The following is a 15,915-nucleotide window of genomic DNA, read 5'->3' on the forward strand; positions in this document are numbered from 1 at the left end:
ATTTTGAAAACCTGTTAAGCCTATTATTTCTAATAATTTACCTGTGAATTCTATTGGATTATCTTTAGAGTGTTACTCATGAATAAAGACAGTCTACTTTCTTCCTTTCCAATCCTCCTAAATTATTTTTCTCCCCTGCATTGATTAGAATCTCTACCACTATGTTAAGTGGTAAGAAGAAGCTTTTTTTTTTTTTTTTGGCACTAAGGATTGAACCCAGGGGTGCTTTGCTACTGAGTTATATCCCCAGATCTTTTGATTTTTTAAATTTTGATGCAGGGTCTCACTACATTGCTTATGGCCTCATGAAGTTGCTGAGGCTGGCTTTGAACTTGTGATCCTCCTGCCTTAGCCTACTGAGTCTCTGGAATCACAGGCATGTGCCACAGAGCCCGTGAGGTGGCATCTTTTTTCTATCTTCTAATCTAAAACAGAAACCACTCACCATTTAACTATTAAATATGATACTTCTTATAGTTTTGGATTTTTAAAAACTTTTTAAAAATATATTTTTCAATATCTTTATTTATTTTTATGTGGTGCCGAGGATCCAACCCAGTGCCTCACAGTGCAAGGCAAGTGCTCTACCACTGAGCCTTAGCCCCAACCCCTGTAGTCCTGGCTTTTAAATATACCTTGTAAATATGTAACATACATTGATTGCAGGATTGTGGGAAAACCTGAGGCAAAGTGCCCAGCCAACATGGCTGGATTCCTGATCCACAGAAATTATGAAAAAAATGTTTCTAGTCTTAAGTTGGTAAATTTTGGTGCTCTTTGTTACAGGAGCAATAGATGACATGTACAGAAGGGCTGGGTGATCCTCCTCTCAAAGTCCAACCTAGATAGATGGTAGTTCTGTAAGCAGAAATGTCATAGATTTTTAGAATCAAATAAACTGAGAATTCCATTTCTACCATATAGCAGGTTCTTTAATATTACTCAGGCTCAGTTTTCTCCACTGTAATGTGGAGATAAAAATATCCCCCTCACAGGTGTTGTGATTGCATGTGATAAAGTGAAACTTACAGTACGATGTCTGGCAAGTTCTCGTCCTTCCCTTCTATTTAAAGTCATCTGGCCCACCATACACTTGTATGATGGTCCCCTTTCCTAGGAAACAGCAGATTTTATTGTGTTGCAATGCTATCACATATTTGACATGGAACATCTTGAAATTCAAGACATCTCATTGCCAAATCAGGTACCATCTTCCAATCACTATTTTCTTTTTATTTTTTTTTGGATAAACGTTAAAAATTGCCCATGCTAAACATCTGGATTCTTTTGTATCCCCACTGGCTGGGTCATCATCGAGCATAATGGGTTAGATATTCCATGTCGTCAGCAGTTGAACCAGCTGTATAGGATTGATTTCTCTGTGAGTTCACACGACTCTGCTTCCAACCAGGCCTTTAAAATTTTTGTTGTTGCTCTTAAAAGTGAATGCTAAGGTATGATGTCATCTCCCACCAAATGTGTCTGCTGTGGATGACCACTGCAATGTGGAAGAGGCCCCCAAGAGAGCCTGTTGAGGCAGGATTTGGCACCAGAGGGTGGGGCTGGTTCCAGTCCTCTCACCTTTTACCTACAGGTTTCTTGTCAAGTCCTGAGTCTGTTTTTATCATTTGTAAAACGAGAGTAAGAAAACCTCCCCAAGGTCATTTTGCAAATTATTTTGGAGTATTTGGAAAACATTTGGCAATTAGTAGGTACTTGGTGCATAAAAAAAAAACAAAAAAAAAACTCTCTCATGCTAAGGGATCAAGTGGGGGCCAGATGGATACTGACATTGTGTGCTCCTCTGAGTATGGTCCTGGGAGCACTAACACCCCTAGGAGTGTTAGAAGTTGAAAATCTGATGTAGCATCTCATCCCAGGTAGGATGGCTATAATCCAAAGGACAAAAAATAGCAAATGCTGGCAAGGAGGTGAAGAAAGAGAATTCTTATGTACTGTTGGTTGAAATGTAAATTAGTGCAGCTACTATGGGAAACAGTATGGAGGTTCCTTAACAATTAAAAATAGACTACCATGTGATCCAGCAATTCCACTAATGGATATGTACATCCAAAGGAAATGAAATCAGTATTCCAAAGAGATACTTGTATGCCCCTAATTACCACAGCACTATTCATAATAGCTAGGATATAGAGTCTCTTGACAATGAATAGATAAGGAACACGTGATGGAGTGCTCTTGGGCCATAAAGGAGGAGAGTCTGGCATTTGCAGCAAGACAGGTGGGACTGGAGGAAATTATGTTAAGAGAGTCAAGCCAGGCCCAGGAAGACAGATACTGCATGTTTTCACTTCTATGTAGAAGATAAAAAGTTGATCTCAGAGTTGAAGAGCGCATACTAGTAATTACTAGGGGCCTGAGATGAGGAACAGGGAGGAGGGGTAGAGGAAGGTGAGATTAACAATTACCAACACATTTAGGTAGAGTAAGTTCTAGTGTTCTACAACACAGCAGAGTGACTAGCTTACAATTTAATGTGTGTTTTAAAAAGAACTGGAATAGTTTGAAGTTTCCCAGTGCAAAAAGAATGGTCAAGGTTTAAAGAGACAAATAATGCTCATCATCCTGATTTGATCATACACACTTGTATACATGTAGCAAAGTAGCAGGCTGCATAAGCATGCATAATTAAAAATTTTTTGAATGAAAAAAATAAAAGAAATTGAGAATCTTGAGGGTGCCGTTGGACCTTCTGAATCAGCACCCATATTTCTACAAGATCCTCCTTATTCATAAGGACTGACAGGATTTGAACTCTGCATTTCTAACAAGTGCCACGTGAGCTGTGATAACTTCATTGAAAAATTGAAAAGAGATGGTATGATGATAACATCCTGGCAAAGATGGGCTTGCAAATCAATGTTTTGGATTTTCCCTGTGTTTGCTGCCTCCAGAGAAGATCGGCTTGCTCTTGGCATGAAGTTGAACTCCAAGGAGATCATCCTCTAGCACAGATGAGCCAAACCACTAATCTGAATAAATAAGCATCAATTTTATTGAATCATGAATAATTTAAGACTGGTACAATCATCAGCTTTATTCTCTATGACGTGGGGCATGATCTCCAGCAGATCATTGGCAAATCCAAAAAACCTCATGACAAATGAAAATTAAATAGGGAGGGGGGAAAGAGGAGGGAAGGGAGGGTGGAAACAAACCGTACACAAAATACTCAATTCCTAGTTTTCTCTTTAAAAATGGCTAGAAAAAATTCATCAAAATGCAGCACTTTAATCAATTATTTACAATTTCTATGTTACAATGAAAAAATGTACATCTTATAGAACATATTTCATAAACTGCTCCACTGGAAACAATTAGGTCAAAACAGCAAACCTTCCGTTGAATATCCACAAAGTTGGATTATTATTTTTTTCCTTTTGAAATAGATTTCACCACCATCAAATTTGAATACACAGAATTTTGAAGTTTAAGCATTAAACAATAAAATTTAAAATGTCCCCAGGATAAGACAAGAGTCTAGGCAAGTCTTGTTCCTTGTCCCACCCCACCCCATTCCCAACCTTAAATTAAAAGGTTTATTCCCATCTCATTTATGGCCTGTATAATTCTTGGCAGTTTGGGAAGAAAACTTTTGGCTTCCATTGGTAACTCAACATAAATGTTGCATAGAATTTCATACATTTCAAAATTAGCCTAACTGTAGAAAAAGGCAAAATGGAAGCATTTTAGACAGAGCCCTAAATGAGTACAAAGTCACTTTGTCAAAGGTGAGTGACACTGATGTAAAAATATGGTCAAAATAAGAACGGTGCATATTAGACAACCCTGCTTCCCACAACGTTAGGAAGGACACTGAGTTGTGAATCACACAAGGGTTCGCTACATGGAATCACTGCTCACTCATCAGGCAGCACCAGGCACAGAGGTCTTGGTTTTGAGCCTGGACCCAGTGGGAGGGAAGTCTAGGACGGGGGTGGGGGGTGGGGGAGGTGGAAAGAGAAGAGAGGATGTCACTGAAGACAAAAATGTTTCTAACAGTATTGGCAGGCGTCTACTCACTGGGAAAACTGCCCACGAGAAGGTCAAGTTAACCTCCTCCCAAATTCACAGTATGAGAGTATAAGGTCATTGCTGGGAGATAAATCGTCTGAGAAGGGCCACCCTTCAGGTTTACTGGAAGGCTGAGGGTTTGGCCCCCTGGACACAGGCTAAACATACGGATTCAAAACCTTACCCCAAACAAAAAAACAACAAGACACACTAACATCCAGATGACTAACGAAGGCTGAGCAGAACAGAGTTTAACTGGGACTGAAGCACAGAGTTGAAAGGTTTTCTATTCACCAGTTAGTGGGGCACAGTCCTTTCAAAGAGGAAGAAGATGGTGTCATTCCAAGTGATGTGAGCAGTTTCGGGTCAAGAAACTAAAAAAAAACAAACTTTCGGAAAGAGAAATGCAAAAGATGGAATAAAAACCCTGATCATTAACAAGGATGCCCTCGCTGAGGCCTGATAAAGATTTTCTTCAATAAAACAAACCAAAAAAAAACCCTGAAAGATACACTACACTCAAAGAAAATCCCAGTGCGCCGAAGAGGTGGCAGGCTGGGTCTCTCAGGGCGTGTGCCAGCAACGCCGTGTGGACTGGTGGGAACTCTTGCCTTTTCGTGCACGAGCAGAGCACCGTCCAGCCAGGTTGTCAGCTGGAGACTGACAATGAACCTAAAAAAATGGATGATTTTTATTTTCTTTTTCCCATGGTCAAGTATCCACACAGATGAGTCTTTTAGATGAGAAAAGTCACAGCGAGTTGAGTTCTCCTAACGAACACATGACTTCATAGCCCTGTTTGCTTTGATGGGGAAATCAAAACCAAACAAAAACCCCAGGCAGGCACGACACGACACTCAGGTGAATGAACTCGGTTAGTACAAACCCAGTAAGGCATCACTTTGGGAAGGGCAGCACCGAGAGGTCAGGCACGGCTCCGCCGGGCGGAGGATGGGGCTGGGCTCCTGGGAGGCAGTGGCCGCCCCGCCCTGGCTGAGCCGCACCAAGTTGGTTCTGAGGAAAGTGCAAGTCTTCTGTGAGGTGACCTCCCCACCCCAGCTGGGCTGGGGCCGGGTGCTCGAGGCGTTGAAGCACATCTTCAAGCCCCAAAGACGAAAAGGGAAGGCAAGGTCCAAGGCTCGCCCCACACAAGGAGGACCGGTCCTCGTCCATCTTCAAGGACACGGTACCGCCAGCTGCAGCAGGAGGAGGGGAGCGTGTGGAACTGTGAAGATGGACAACTAAAAACCCAAACCCAGCGGGACCAACCAAAACTCAACCCCCGGGGCTTGTCCTATCACCAAAGGATTGATTCTGACCCAGAGGGAGGGAGAAAAATCTTCAAAAGGAATGAGTTGGAAAGGGAGAGATTCATCCTCATTTTAGAGGGGTTGCCCGTTCTCCAAAATAGAGCAATTCTCACGTGTACACAGTGTTTGCAGGAAACAAAACAAAACAGAACAAAAACCCAACAAACCTGATTCATTAGATATTGGAAAGGAAACAGACACATGCGGTTCTGCATTTACAGCCACACCTGCTGGTTCACATTCTCGCTCCCTCACTCACTCTTGCAGACAATTGGGGGCTGATGGACCCAAAGTGGAGGGCTGAATTGGAACAGGCAAAATACCTCTCAGGGAAGGAGAGCACCATTTTAAAACAGAAAAGCACGCGTTTTCTCCTAAGGGTTCCCTATGCCAGAGCTCTGCAGTGTTTTGAGGGTGACCAAAGCAAGTGCCCCATTTAGCACCAGTTAGTTCTTCTGTGGCGGGCTGGATGGGAGGGCAGGTGGGTGCGGCTGTGGCACGGGCGGCGAGACCCAGTCTGGAGGGCCTGTGCTGAGGAGAAGCCCTGCTATCTACATTTCCAACTTTGTTCCAGTCTCTTCTGTCTCTGGGCAGCTCGTGGCAGGATGCTGTTTGGTTTCAGAGCTTCCAGTGGGTTCTTCTGAAAACTTTTCATTTCAACGGTGACAATCCTTTCCCGAGAAGCATCTTCAGTGTCTTAGGGAGGTCACAGCAACAAGGCAAAACAAGAATTAGAGTACAACAGAAGGTAGTGCAGTTCTCACCATGGAAGGAAGTGATCCCAGGCGGCTGGCCTGGGATGCTTGCACCCAGGTCGAGGCTGAGGGTCGAAGGGTCTCAGTATTTCTGCAGCTCACAGCTGCGGCCGGGGGGCTGGCTCAGGAAGTTATCTTCAGGATGACATGGAGGATGCAGGAGGATGGGTTGAGGAGGAGAGCTGGCTTCAGGCTGGACCCCTGTCACAGAGTGGACTCCAAGGACGAATCTAGGATGTCATCATGATGGCTGTTGCTGTTGGAGTCGCTGTCGTAGCTCTGTGGACTAGAGTAGTTGGCTGCCTCCTGCAGCCTCATCAGCATGTTCATCTGGGGAGACAGCAGAGAGGTGTGAGCAGCTGTTGGCCTAGTCAGCTGACCACCCGGCCTCTTGGAAGCTCATGCCACCTCCTCTGGACTCACCCTGACTGCAGCTCACAACAGAAGCAGTGGACAAGACCATGCAGTCTGGGCCAGGCTTCCACGTTCAACTCCCAGCTTCTGCCCTGACTAGCTACATGACCTTGGGTAAGTTACTTAACCTTTTGGTGCCTATTTCTTTATTGGTCAGATATGTGTATAACAGTACCTGCTCTATAATGTTATGGTACCCACTGAGTATGTAGAGTATGCAGAACAATGAAAACAAAATACAAGGTCCTCTATAAGATCACATTTATATATTTTTATTTGGGAGAGGCACGCCTTACCAGGCATGGCGCATGGCCAGGGCCAAGATGCCATTCCAGTACCCTTGCTCTTGAAATGCACAGTAGCATCACTGACATCTAAAATGCATGCCCCATCCCACTCCCTCTGATGGGACCGGAAGCCTATTCTGAACTCTGGATAAAGTTAGCCTGGAACCAGCTGTGCTCCAGCCACCCATCTGCAGGGTACAGGGGTGAGGCCAGCTATGAGCAGAGCCCCAGATAGTGGAGGCATGGAGCATGCTGCAGGAACCTTGAGGCAATAATATAAAGTGCCTGAGCCACCCCTCCCTCATCCATCTGCTGTGGCAGGTACAGCAGCACCTACCTCAGAGGGCCAAAGCAAGGAATGACACATGTATGAACCCCTTAGGAACGGGCTGTCCAGGCATGCAGCAAGTGATCACGGATTTGATCTGTGGCATCTTTACCCAAACGAAGGGGAGGAGCTTATATATCCTCCCTGCTTTATCTTATAAATTCTCCCTGCTCTACATTCTATTGACCCCTGGGGAATGGAGAGGGGGAATCAGAAACTTTCATTTTACTTATAACTATAATTTATGTGCTCTATACTTGACAGAGCGATTAAGTTAGGAGACAGGGCATCTCTGGGCTAAGGCCAGGTGTGCTGGGTGAAAGCCAGTTCCCTCTCAGGATGTTGTGCAGCTTCCCTGGGAGCCAGGCCACTGGCACCATCAGTTGGTGTCTGTCTGCAGAGCTATAACCAGAGGAGAGGTGGAGCTGTCACAACAGCCAGCCAGTGGCAGCTGGGATTCGCTACTCATTTGTCAAACATTCCTGGTGTGACCACGGCATATGGTTCTGGAATAAAGGTACGTTAGTTCATGCTTATGGAGTTCCCAGTCTCATGAGGGAGAGCACGAGGAAGCAGGAAAGCTATCATCACAGAGACCCACAGCCCTGGGCAGTGAGAATGGGACTGGGGAGAAATACCAGATATCTACTTTGGTAAGTGGTGGTGGCTGGACTGACACAGCTCCCAAGGTCCCGGGGTTGGAGACAGGATTCTGCATGACTGTTCTGAGAAACCCAGGTCTTAGCTAGGAGCCTCCTGAGTTCAGTTGGTGATACAAATGTCCCCCGCTAAGAAAAACTGGGGAGGGGGGGTGGGCTAGCCATTATTTCCTCTAGTTAGCCTAAATGGTGTGAGTGCTTGTGTGGTGTGGGAGGGTGGTGTATACATATACGAGGGATTGCACTTCAAATTCGAGGCAAGAGCTCTACCATTGAGCTATATGCCCCTCCCCAATCCTTTAACTTTTGAGACAGGCTCTCACTAAGTTGCTAAGGCTAGCCTCATACTTGCAATCTTCCTGCTTCAGCCTCCTGAGTTGCTGAGATTACAGGTGTGTGCCACTGCCTCTGACCCTAAAACCTGTTTTTTGGTTAAGATGCCAGGCGTTTAACACCTCAAAAATACCACTATGACCTTGGCCTTCAGCAGTGGTTACGTTACAAATGGCTGTTCAAGTATGCTTGTTTCCTTCAGAAAGCCATTGTTTAACGAGGTTATACATAGAAACAACAAACACCGACTCCTTTAAATATAGTTCCTGTTTAAATCAATGGGATCACCCCTACATTGTAGACATGGATGGCAGACAACACAAATCACTATCGTTATTATCATATATATGTTTTTTCAGGACAGGGATCCTTGTGCATGCTAGGCAAGCACTCTACCACCAAGGTATAGCCCCAACCCTATTATTACTATTTTTATTTTATCTGGCAAGTCAAATGGGCAGTAAGGACAGCACAGTGAATCAGTTGTCTTTTAATCCTGTTGTAACTCATGATTTTCTTTCATTAGGTAATGCAAGTAATAATCTCTGCTGTGGTTTTTCTTTTTGCCATTGCTGCCAGAGAAGCTTGGAGCTAAATTTTAGGCATAACAACAGTCATTTAACTGTGGGAGGTTTTGGTATGTTTGCTTCCTCCTTGATATAAAGGGCTTTTGGTTGGCTAGGTCTAATTTAGCAGTGAAACCATGCATGAGCCCTACATCAGTAGAGAATACAGAATTGTTTAGAGGTGTTACCATCACTGGTGTAGGTACTTCTGAAAGACTTCAGCAATGACAAGAGTAAATACAATGCTCAAAGCTCATCTCATCAGCCAGGGGACCCATGTTCAGGCCCCTGTGCCCTCTGTGAATCCTTCCTGTCCTCAAACCTCCCCTGCCTAGGCTCCTCATTGTTTGGCTTAGTTTCTGGGTCCTTAGCATGCTCTTCCTCTGCTCAGTTTTTAGTGGGAGACATCAGAGGAACAAGATAATACGTGATAATAGTGGCATCTCAAATCAGAGTGAGAACAGTACTGACAATAGGTGTAGGGTCATTTAGAGGGGGAAAAAAGAAATCAAACTGTTAACATTTTACTTTATGCTAAAAAAGTTTCAGGGGGGTTAAAGGCTTTAATGAAAACCTAAAACCACAGAACAAAATGTTGGCAAAACTGTCCCTAATCTTGGGGTGGGCCCAGCCCTCAAAGCAAGGCCAGGCCTAGTTGCCTTCACATTTCCAGGGTGCCTTGAATTACGCCCACCACAAACTAAGTGCTCTGAATTCTGAGCTGTAGGGAGCTGAAACGCACCAGTGGGTCTCCTTCAGCATCACTGGGGGGCACCTGCTTGCTTGTGGACCCTTCGCGAGGCATGGAGTAGCCGTCAAAGCCGACATCTTCAGGCCGTAGCTGCAGCAGGGGGGGCCATTCATGCTGCTGTGGGCTGGCTGCCCATGGGTAGGTGTCCATCACCCACTTGGCAGGATCCTCCCAGGGGGCACGCCTTCCATAGAGCTGGAAATAGGCAAAGAAGGATCAGTCTGGACATGGGCTGAGACCTCACTGGCAATCCCAATTCCACAGCTTTCTGAAAAAAAACTCCCACACCCAGCATTATGCCACTCCCAGAATTCCAAACTAGGGAAGCTATCTAAGATATGAGTAGCTTGAAGGGTAGCAGGACCTAGTGGTCAAGAGCACAGGCATTGGAATCAGTCTGACTGGTGCTTATTCTCAGCTTTGCTGCTGACTCACTGGGCAACCCTCACCTCCAGGCCTTGTTGGTCCAACTTGGAAAACTGGTACTAGGGAGAAAAACAGCCTGATTTGCAGTATTTGCCTGTTTCCATGGTGTATATACTCCCACCAGGGGGCCAATTTCAAACTAGCAACATGTCACTGAATGTGCAGCTGGAAAGAGGTGCTCAGCCAGCCAGGTGCTGAGAGCAGAACAGAGTTGGGCTGTGAACTCAAAAACCCACAATTGAGTCATAGGCTGCTTTGCTGGAAGGTGCTGGGCCACCCAGCCCCACCCCCATTTACCAGCTGGGGAAATTGGGGCCTAAAGAGCAGAGCCAATCATAGAAGGTCATAGAGAGGTGATGGAACTGAACCTGGGACTCAGTTCCCTGTCTGGGTCATTCCCTTTCCACCTCAACTGACTGATTCTGTTTTGAACTCCTGTGCATCAGCAAGAGCCACATGCCTAGACAGACCTGAAGTGAGACTGAGCTGTGCAGCAGATGTCAGCACATCAGCCTGAGCAGGGCTCATGGTTCCCTCTAGCAAGGCCCACTCCCACCATCACTTGAGCCACCCCAGACTTCTGTCCAAGATGCCACCACTCTGTCCCATCTTGGACAGGCTCATCTCGGTGTTAGTGTTGCCTCTTTCTGTACTCAGAGTACCTAGAGCCTCCTATGACTTCACTGCCGTCTAGACATAATGTCTGCTGTAGGCACCTCCCGTCTAGTGTTCTGTCTGTTGCTATGTCTTCCTCAACCTGGAGCAAGGTTGAGTCTCAAGCACGGGAATTTAGTCTTTAGGCAATTCATAGTCTGAGTAGGAGGGGATTATGGGAAGGGATACGTGTGCATACACAGACGTGTCAGGACAAAAGAGAAAACAGAAGCAGTTAGGGATATTTACAGCCCAAGGTGGCTGTTCCAGATTAGAAACATCCTGCAGTTTCTAGAAATTTCTCCATCCAAGAACTCCCTAATGGAACTGTCCCAAGCTACACTTCACATGTGTGAGGCTAAACTGACCTCTCTTTTCTGATAGCTACTGCTCTGTTTCTCCCTTGGCCACAGGAGGAGATGCTCAAAGCTGCAGAATCTCAAAGGACGCAGCTCAGGAAGTCCTAGAGGTCATCTGGCCCAGCAATTTTCATACATTTGCTCTTTATTCCTGACCCCCCCCCCACTGAGTGGTATGAGAAACCCCTGGGTCTCACAGAAACCAGACTGAAAAGTCTTCTAACCCAACTTGTAATTGACAGATGGGGAAGCTGAGGCCTCCAAACAGGCAACGGCCCAGGGTCTCACAGCAGGCTTGGCAATTGACAAACAGCCCCATGCTTGCCCCTCCACGGGTCCCTCTGGCACCTGTCCTGCCCTGGGCACTGAGTCTCTCGAGTTGCACTATAAACTGTAGAGAACTTTGGCAAGTATCTCCAGTGACTGATCCAAAGGGGAACAGGACTGGGGCTGAGTCATAGGACAAATGCACATTAGGTGCAGCTAATATCATCTGTAAGAAAAGAAAATATTTTTATAAGCCTCCCTACTTACTGCTGGACATGTTCAAGTCCAGGTGATGAATGGCTGAATGAGTACTGTGGCGAGCAAAGGAACTATCATAAAGCTCCTTGGCTCCACTGCAGAGCCCTAAGGGCAGTGGCAGAGACAGTTGGACAGACAGAGAGACAGAACAATCACCTTCCCCAAGGCAGAGAAGGAGCCTGGCATCCCCACTGGGTCAGAAAGAATGGGAACAGGGAGCTAAGACAGTGTCAAGTAAAACCCGGGCTCCTCTGGCCCTGTAGGATGCATAGGGCTCCTAGAAGCACATGGGGGCACTGGTGTCCACTAGGGGGCGATACCACATTATCTCCTGGCATGGATGTGCCTGTTAGTGGGGCTGTCTAAGGGGATGGTGAGGTTCAGTTATAGCAGGGACAGTTTCCCCATGACCCCAGTGCCACTAATCCTGCCACCATGTGCAGCTCTCTTTCCTGGCTCACAGTGGGTGGCAACCCCATCAGAACCTATTCTATGGACTCCACCTCTCAGCTGATAACCTTAGCCACTTCCTGGCCATGAGGCTGGGTTACATGAGGAGCAAATGACTCTGTATAATGCCCAGCACACATGGGCTCAGAGGACACCAAGAAGAGGGGAACTTACAATTATTATTTTTTGGTGGGTACCAGGGATACTTGACCACTGAGTACCAGGCACTTGACCACTGAGCCATACCCCCAGGCCTATTTTATATTTTATTTAGAGACAGGGTCTCATTGAGTTGCTCAGTGCCTTGCTTTTGTTGAGGTTGGCTTTGAACTCATGATTCTCTTGCCTTAGCCTCTCAAGCCACTTGGATTACAGGCATGTTTCACTGTGCCCTGTTTACAATTATTTTTTAAGATAATGGAATCCTTTCGTCAAATAAAATTGCATGCAGAACTCTGCTATATAAAACATAACACTTTGCTCGTGAGCTATCTGAAGCTTCCTGGTAGAGATACAGGATGCCCAGGACAGCCTGAAAAAGCTTGGAAGTATCCAGAATATTCAGTGTAGGAAGTGAAATGTGCATGGACTAGAATGGCATGGAAACCACTGAGTGTGAAGATCTGGTATCTGGGAACTCCCAGCAGCACCCCTGCTGATTTTGGGACACCCTAATACATGTGAACTCCCACCCAGCTCTGCCAAAAGGTCCCCCACAGTACCCGAGGTGGACATGACCCGTTAAAAACGGAGCAGCCTACCTGCCCCCATCTCTATCCTGTTTTTGCAAAGAACTTTCTATCAAATCCTTCTGGTCTGTTCTGACATAAATAAACCAGGGGCGGGCTCCTTTCTTCATTAGAAGCTGTATCCCTCTGGTCAACTTGGCTTGTTGCTGCCCTAGCTCTGAAACCATATATCTGGTGTCCTGTGGTTATTTTCTAGTACTGTTTCCTTAGCTTTTATTCCTCAGTCAGCCCCTCTCTCCCAATGGAAACCCTTTCCCTTGCCCATGCAGGATGTGTACAAGAATTCAGACAGTCCTTGCTCCAGTGCTTACTCTATCACACCCCACTGAGTGAGTTTGGTGAGATTTGGGAACTTCTGCAAGCCTTGGTTTGTCTATAAGTAGTCTCTCGTGAATATCAGCAAGCTTTCCTTCAAAACCAGAGGCACAAAGAACACAGAATTTCCCTTGTGAATTAGCAGTTTCTATAAGGTACCCTGGATTCAGCATGATAAAGAGGCCCCTGGTTTAGGACATGGGTGGGGGGGCTTGCTTTTGAGGCAGCTGGTAGACTGCTAACTCTGGCTGCCTCCCTTCACTGCTCCTTATACTCTTAGAGAACTGGCCTTCATATGACCTCACCGTCCAAGAAAATGATGACTTTTGCAGCCTTACAAGGAACTGTTTTTTTTTTTTTTTAAATTACAATTCTTATTACACATATATACCACAATTTTTCATATCTGTTTGTATATAAAGTAGGTTGATACCCAATTCGTGTCTTCTTTCATGTACGTTGGATAATGATGTCCATCAAATTCCACCATCCTTGCTAATCTCCTGCTCCCTCCCTTTCCCTCCCACCCCTTCTGCCCTATCTAGAATTCATCTATTCCTCCCATGTTCCCCCTCCCTACCCCACTATGAGTCAGCCTCATTATATCAGAGAAAACATTCAGCATTTGTTTTTTTGGAATTGGCTAACTGCACTTAGCATTATCTTCTCCAACGTCATCCATTTACCTGCAAATGCTATGATTTTATTCTCTTTTATTGCTCAGTAAAATTCCATTGTGTTTATATACCACATTTTTTTAATCCATTCATCCACTGAAGGGCATCTAGGTTGACTCCACAGTTTAGCTACTGAGAATTGTGCTGCTATAAACACTGATGTGGCTGTTGGACAGGTAGTTCTGCAGCTATCTCTAAGTCCCTTCTACCTGTGGCCTCTCTTGCTTTTGGTAGGAAAGAGACCCAGTGCTCCTCTAGAATATACCCCACTAGCAACCTTGCCTAGAACAGAAGGGGAGTCCTGAGCCCACCTCCACAGCTGTGCCCCCAAAGCCTTCTTTTAAGTTTAGGGCCAAAGAAGGGCCTTGACATCACCAACTGCTGCAGCTCAAGGCTGGAGTGGAGATGGGCTCCCCTGCAGTTCATGCCTCCTTGGGCAAGGGAAGCCTTTACTCCACAGAATTTGCTGAGCTCTTCAGAGGATTCTGCTGTCATTCCTCTCCTAAGAAGATGCACTGGATGTAAAGAAGCAACAAGCAGGAGAACTTAGAGGGGAGGTGGAAATGGAAGCCGAGGTTGCCCCTCCCCTGCTGCAATTTGGGTTTTGCAAGGAATCATGTATACTGTGGTCCCTGGAAGCCACTGCTCAGGAACAGAGGAGAGAGGTTTCTAAATAGACTGCAGAAACCCAGTCAGTAGGAAGCATTTCCACAGACTGATAGGAGTCATGGGATGGCTGTTTGGGTTTGTGGAACTAACAAACCCATCTGATAAGAGACTCAGTTATGGCCAATCTACCCAAGATGGCAAATCTACCTAGGGAGATTCCACAGCAAAGATCTGAGATTGTCATGCTTCCTTTTATGAAAGCAATATTTGACAGAGCACTTAGACAATGAATTGGGGCTGGCCAAAGCCTGCCCACTTTCTTGCTTCTCTCTGCCTTCACAGGGTACTTATATCTCAGCACTGTGGCTTGACTGTGCAGCACACGTGTTCCAGTTCAATAAAATACCAGTCACAAGCAGCACAAGAGCTTCCTCTCCAAGTTCTTTTTGTCCCCAGTACCTCTGAGCTTTCGCTGCTGCTACACGGTATTTCATACAAAGCAGTCGAATACCCCCCAAGTTTACCAAATGTACCCAAAGGACAAACACTGGCGGGAACTACTAACTTATACTGTCACACACATGCATAGGGGGACACACTACTCCTCGGGCCTCCAGAGCCTGTAGCACTGTCTTGTATCTTGTATCTCCCCTGCCAGGTGCCTAGGAAACAAAGATAGATGCTCTGGGGCAGAGCTGGCTGCTGGATGAGTCAGCTGTGCAGATGCCTGCTAAATACTCACTTTGGGTGCCGGGAGCCCCGAAATTGTTCAGGCTGCCTCTAGGCTCAGCAAACAAACCACCCCAAGCTGCAATGAAATAGTATGCTCCCACTTAAGCCCTGCACTGAGAGAGCAGTAAAGAGTTTGTGCTTTCTAACTGCTACTGGGCAGGAGGGACTTGTAGCCTTATCCTGATGTCAGATAGTAAGTACCTTGGGGCCCAAGAGCTAGTCAGCCTGGAATTTAGCTCAGAAGGCATAGACTCAAATTCCAGATCCTTCAACCAGAGACAAAAAAAAAAAAAAAAAAAATCTCAGTACTAATCCAGGGCTTGCAGATATGAGAATACTTGGCAAACTATGAAGTGCTGCATACATGTACAATTCCACTCCTTGTGCACTAACCATGCTGAACACTTTATGGCCATGATTCCATTTAATCTTTGCATAAACTCTTTGTGACAAAAATACTATTATCATTCTCTCCTATGGATGAGGGCACAAAGGCACAGAGAAGGTAAATGACTTGCCTGGGATCATCCACCCCAGTGGCTGGACCAGGACTTGCAACCAATCGTTTCTACATTGTGCTAGACTTATGGCTACACAGGTGAGGGCTGGTCACCTCATGTCAGTCAGATTCTTAAAGGAAAAGATAAGATGCCAGGATAGTCCTCCTCAACTCTGAGGGGGAGAAGGTGGTGTGCTTCTCACCTGGAGTCCTTCTCTCACTGCTTCCAGGAGATAGGGGATAATGGAGTAGTTCCATAGGTCGGTGAACCACACCCGTGAGCCGTCCACATCGATGGGGCATGACAGGAAGAGCCGGGGGCCTAGGGACCACAATGAAAATATATCAGAGCAAGCACCCCTCAGAGCAGATGTGGGGTTTTTTGATCCTTGGCTGGGCTGATGGCAGAAGTACCAGCTGTTGGCTGACTCCCTCCTGCACCCATCAAGGACGAGGAGAGGAGGGGCTTTACGGAGAAGAGG

The 15,915-nt window shown here is 46.0% G+C and overlaps 1 protein-coding gene across 10 annotated transcripts in view; it reads right to left on the reverse strand.

Moving 5' to 3' along the window:
• Positions 1-2,994: 2,994 nt before the first annotated feature.
• Nav2 (neuron navigator 2) overlaps positions 2,995-15,915 on the reverse strand; it is a 689,076-nt gene continuing 676,155 nt past the window's right edge. For all 10 annotated transcript variants that reach the window (XM_078046352.1, XM_005335950.5, XM_078046349.1 and 7 more), the window contains 3 exons: positions 15,637-15,755; positions 9,430-9,633; positions 2,995-6,430 (listed from right to left, as the gene is read on the reverse strand). In XM_078046352.1, the coding sequence (XP_077902478.1) occupies positions 6,305-6,430; positions 9,430-9,633; positions 15,637-15,755 (449 nt within the window). In that variant the 3' untranslated portion in view covers positions 2,995-6,304. The remainder of the gene's footprint in view (positions 6,431-9,429; positions 9,634-15,636; positions 15,756-15,915) is intronic.

Source organism: Ictidomys tridecemlineatus, chromosome 4, assembly GCF_052094955.1.
Source record: "Ictidomys tridecemlineatus isolate mIctTri1 chromosome 4, mIctTri1.hap1, whole genome shotgun sequence".
Classification (NCBI taxonomy): Eukaryota; Metazoa; Chordata; class Mammalia; order Rodentia; family Sciuridae; genus Ictidomys; species Ictidomys tridecemlineatus.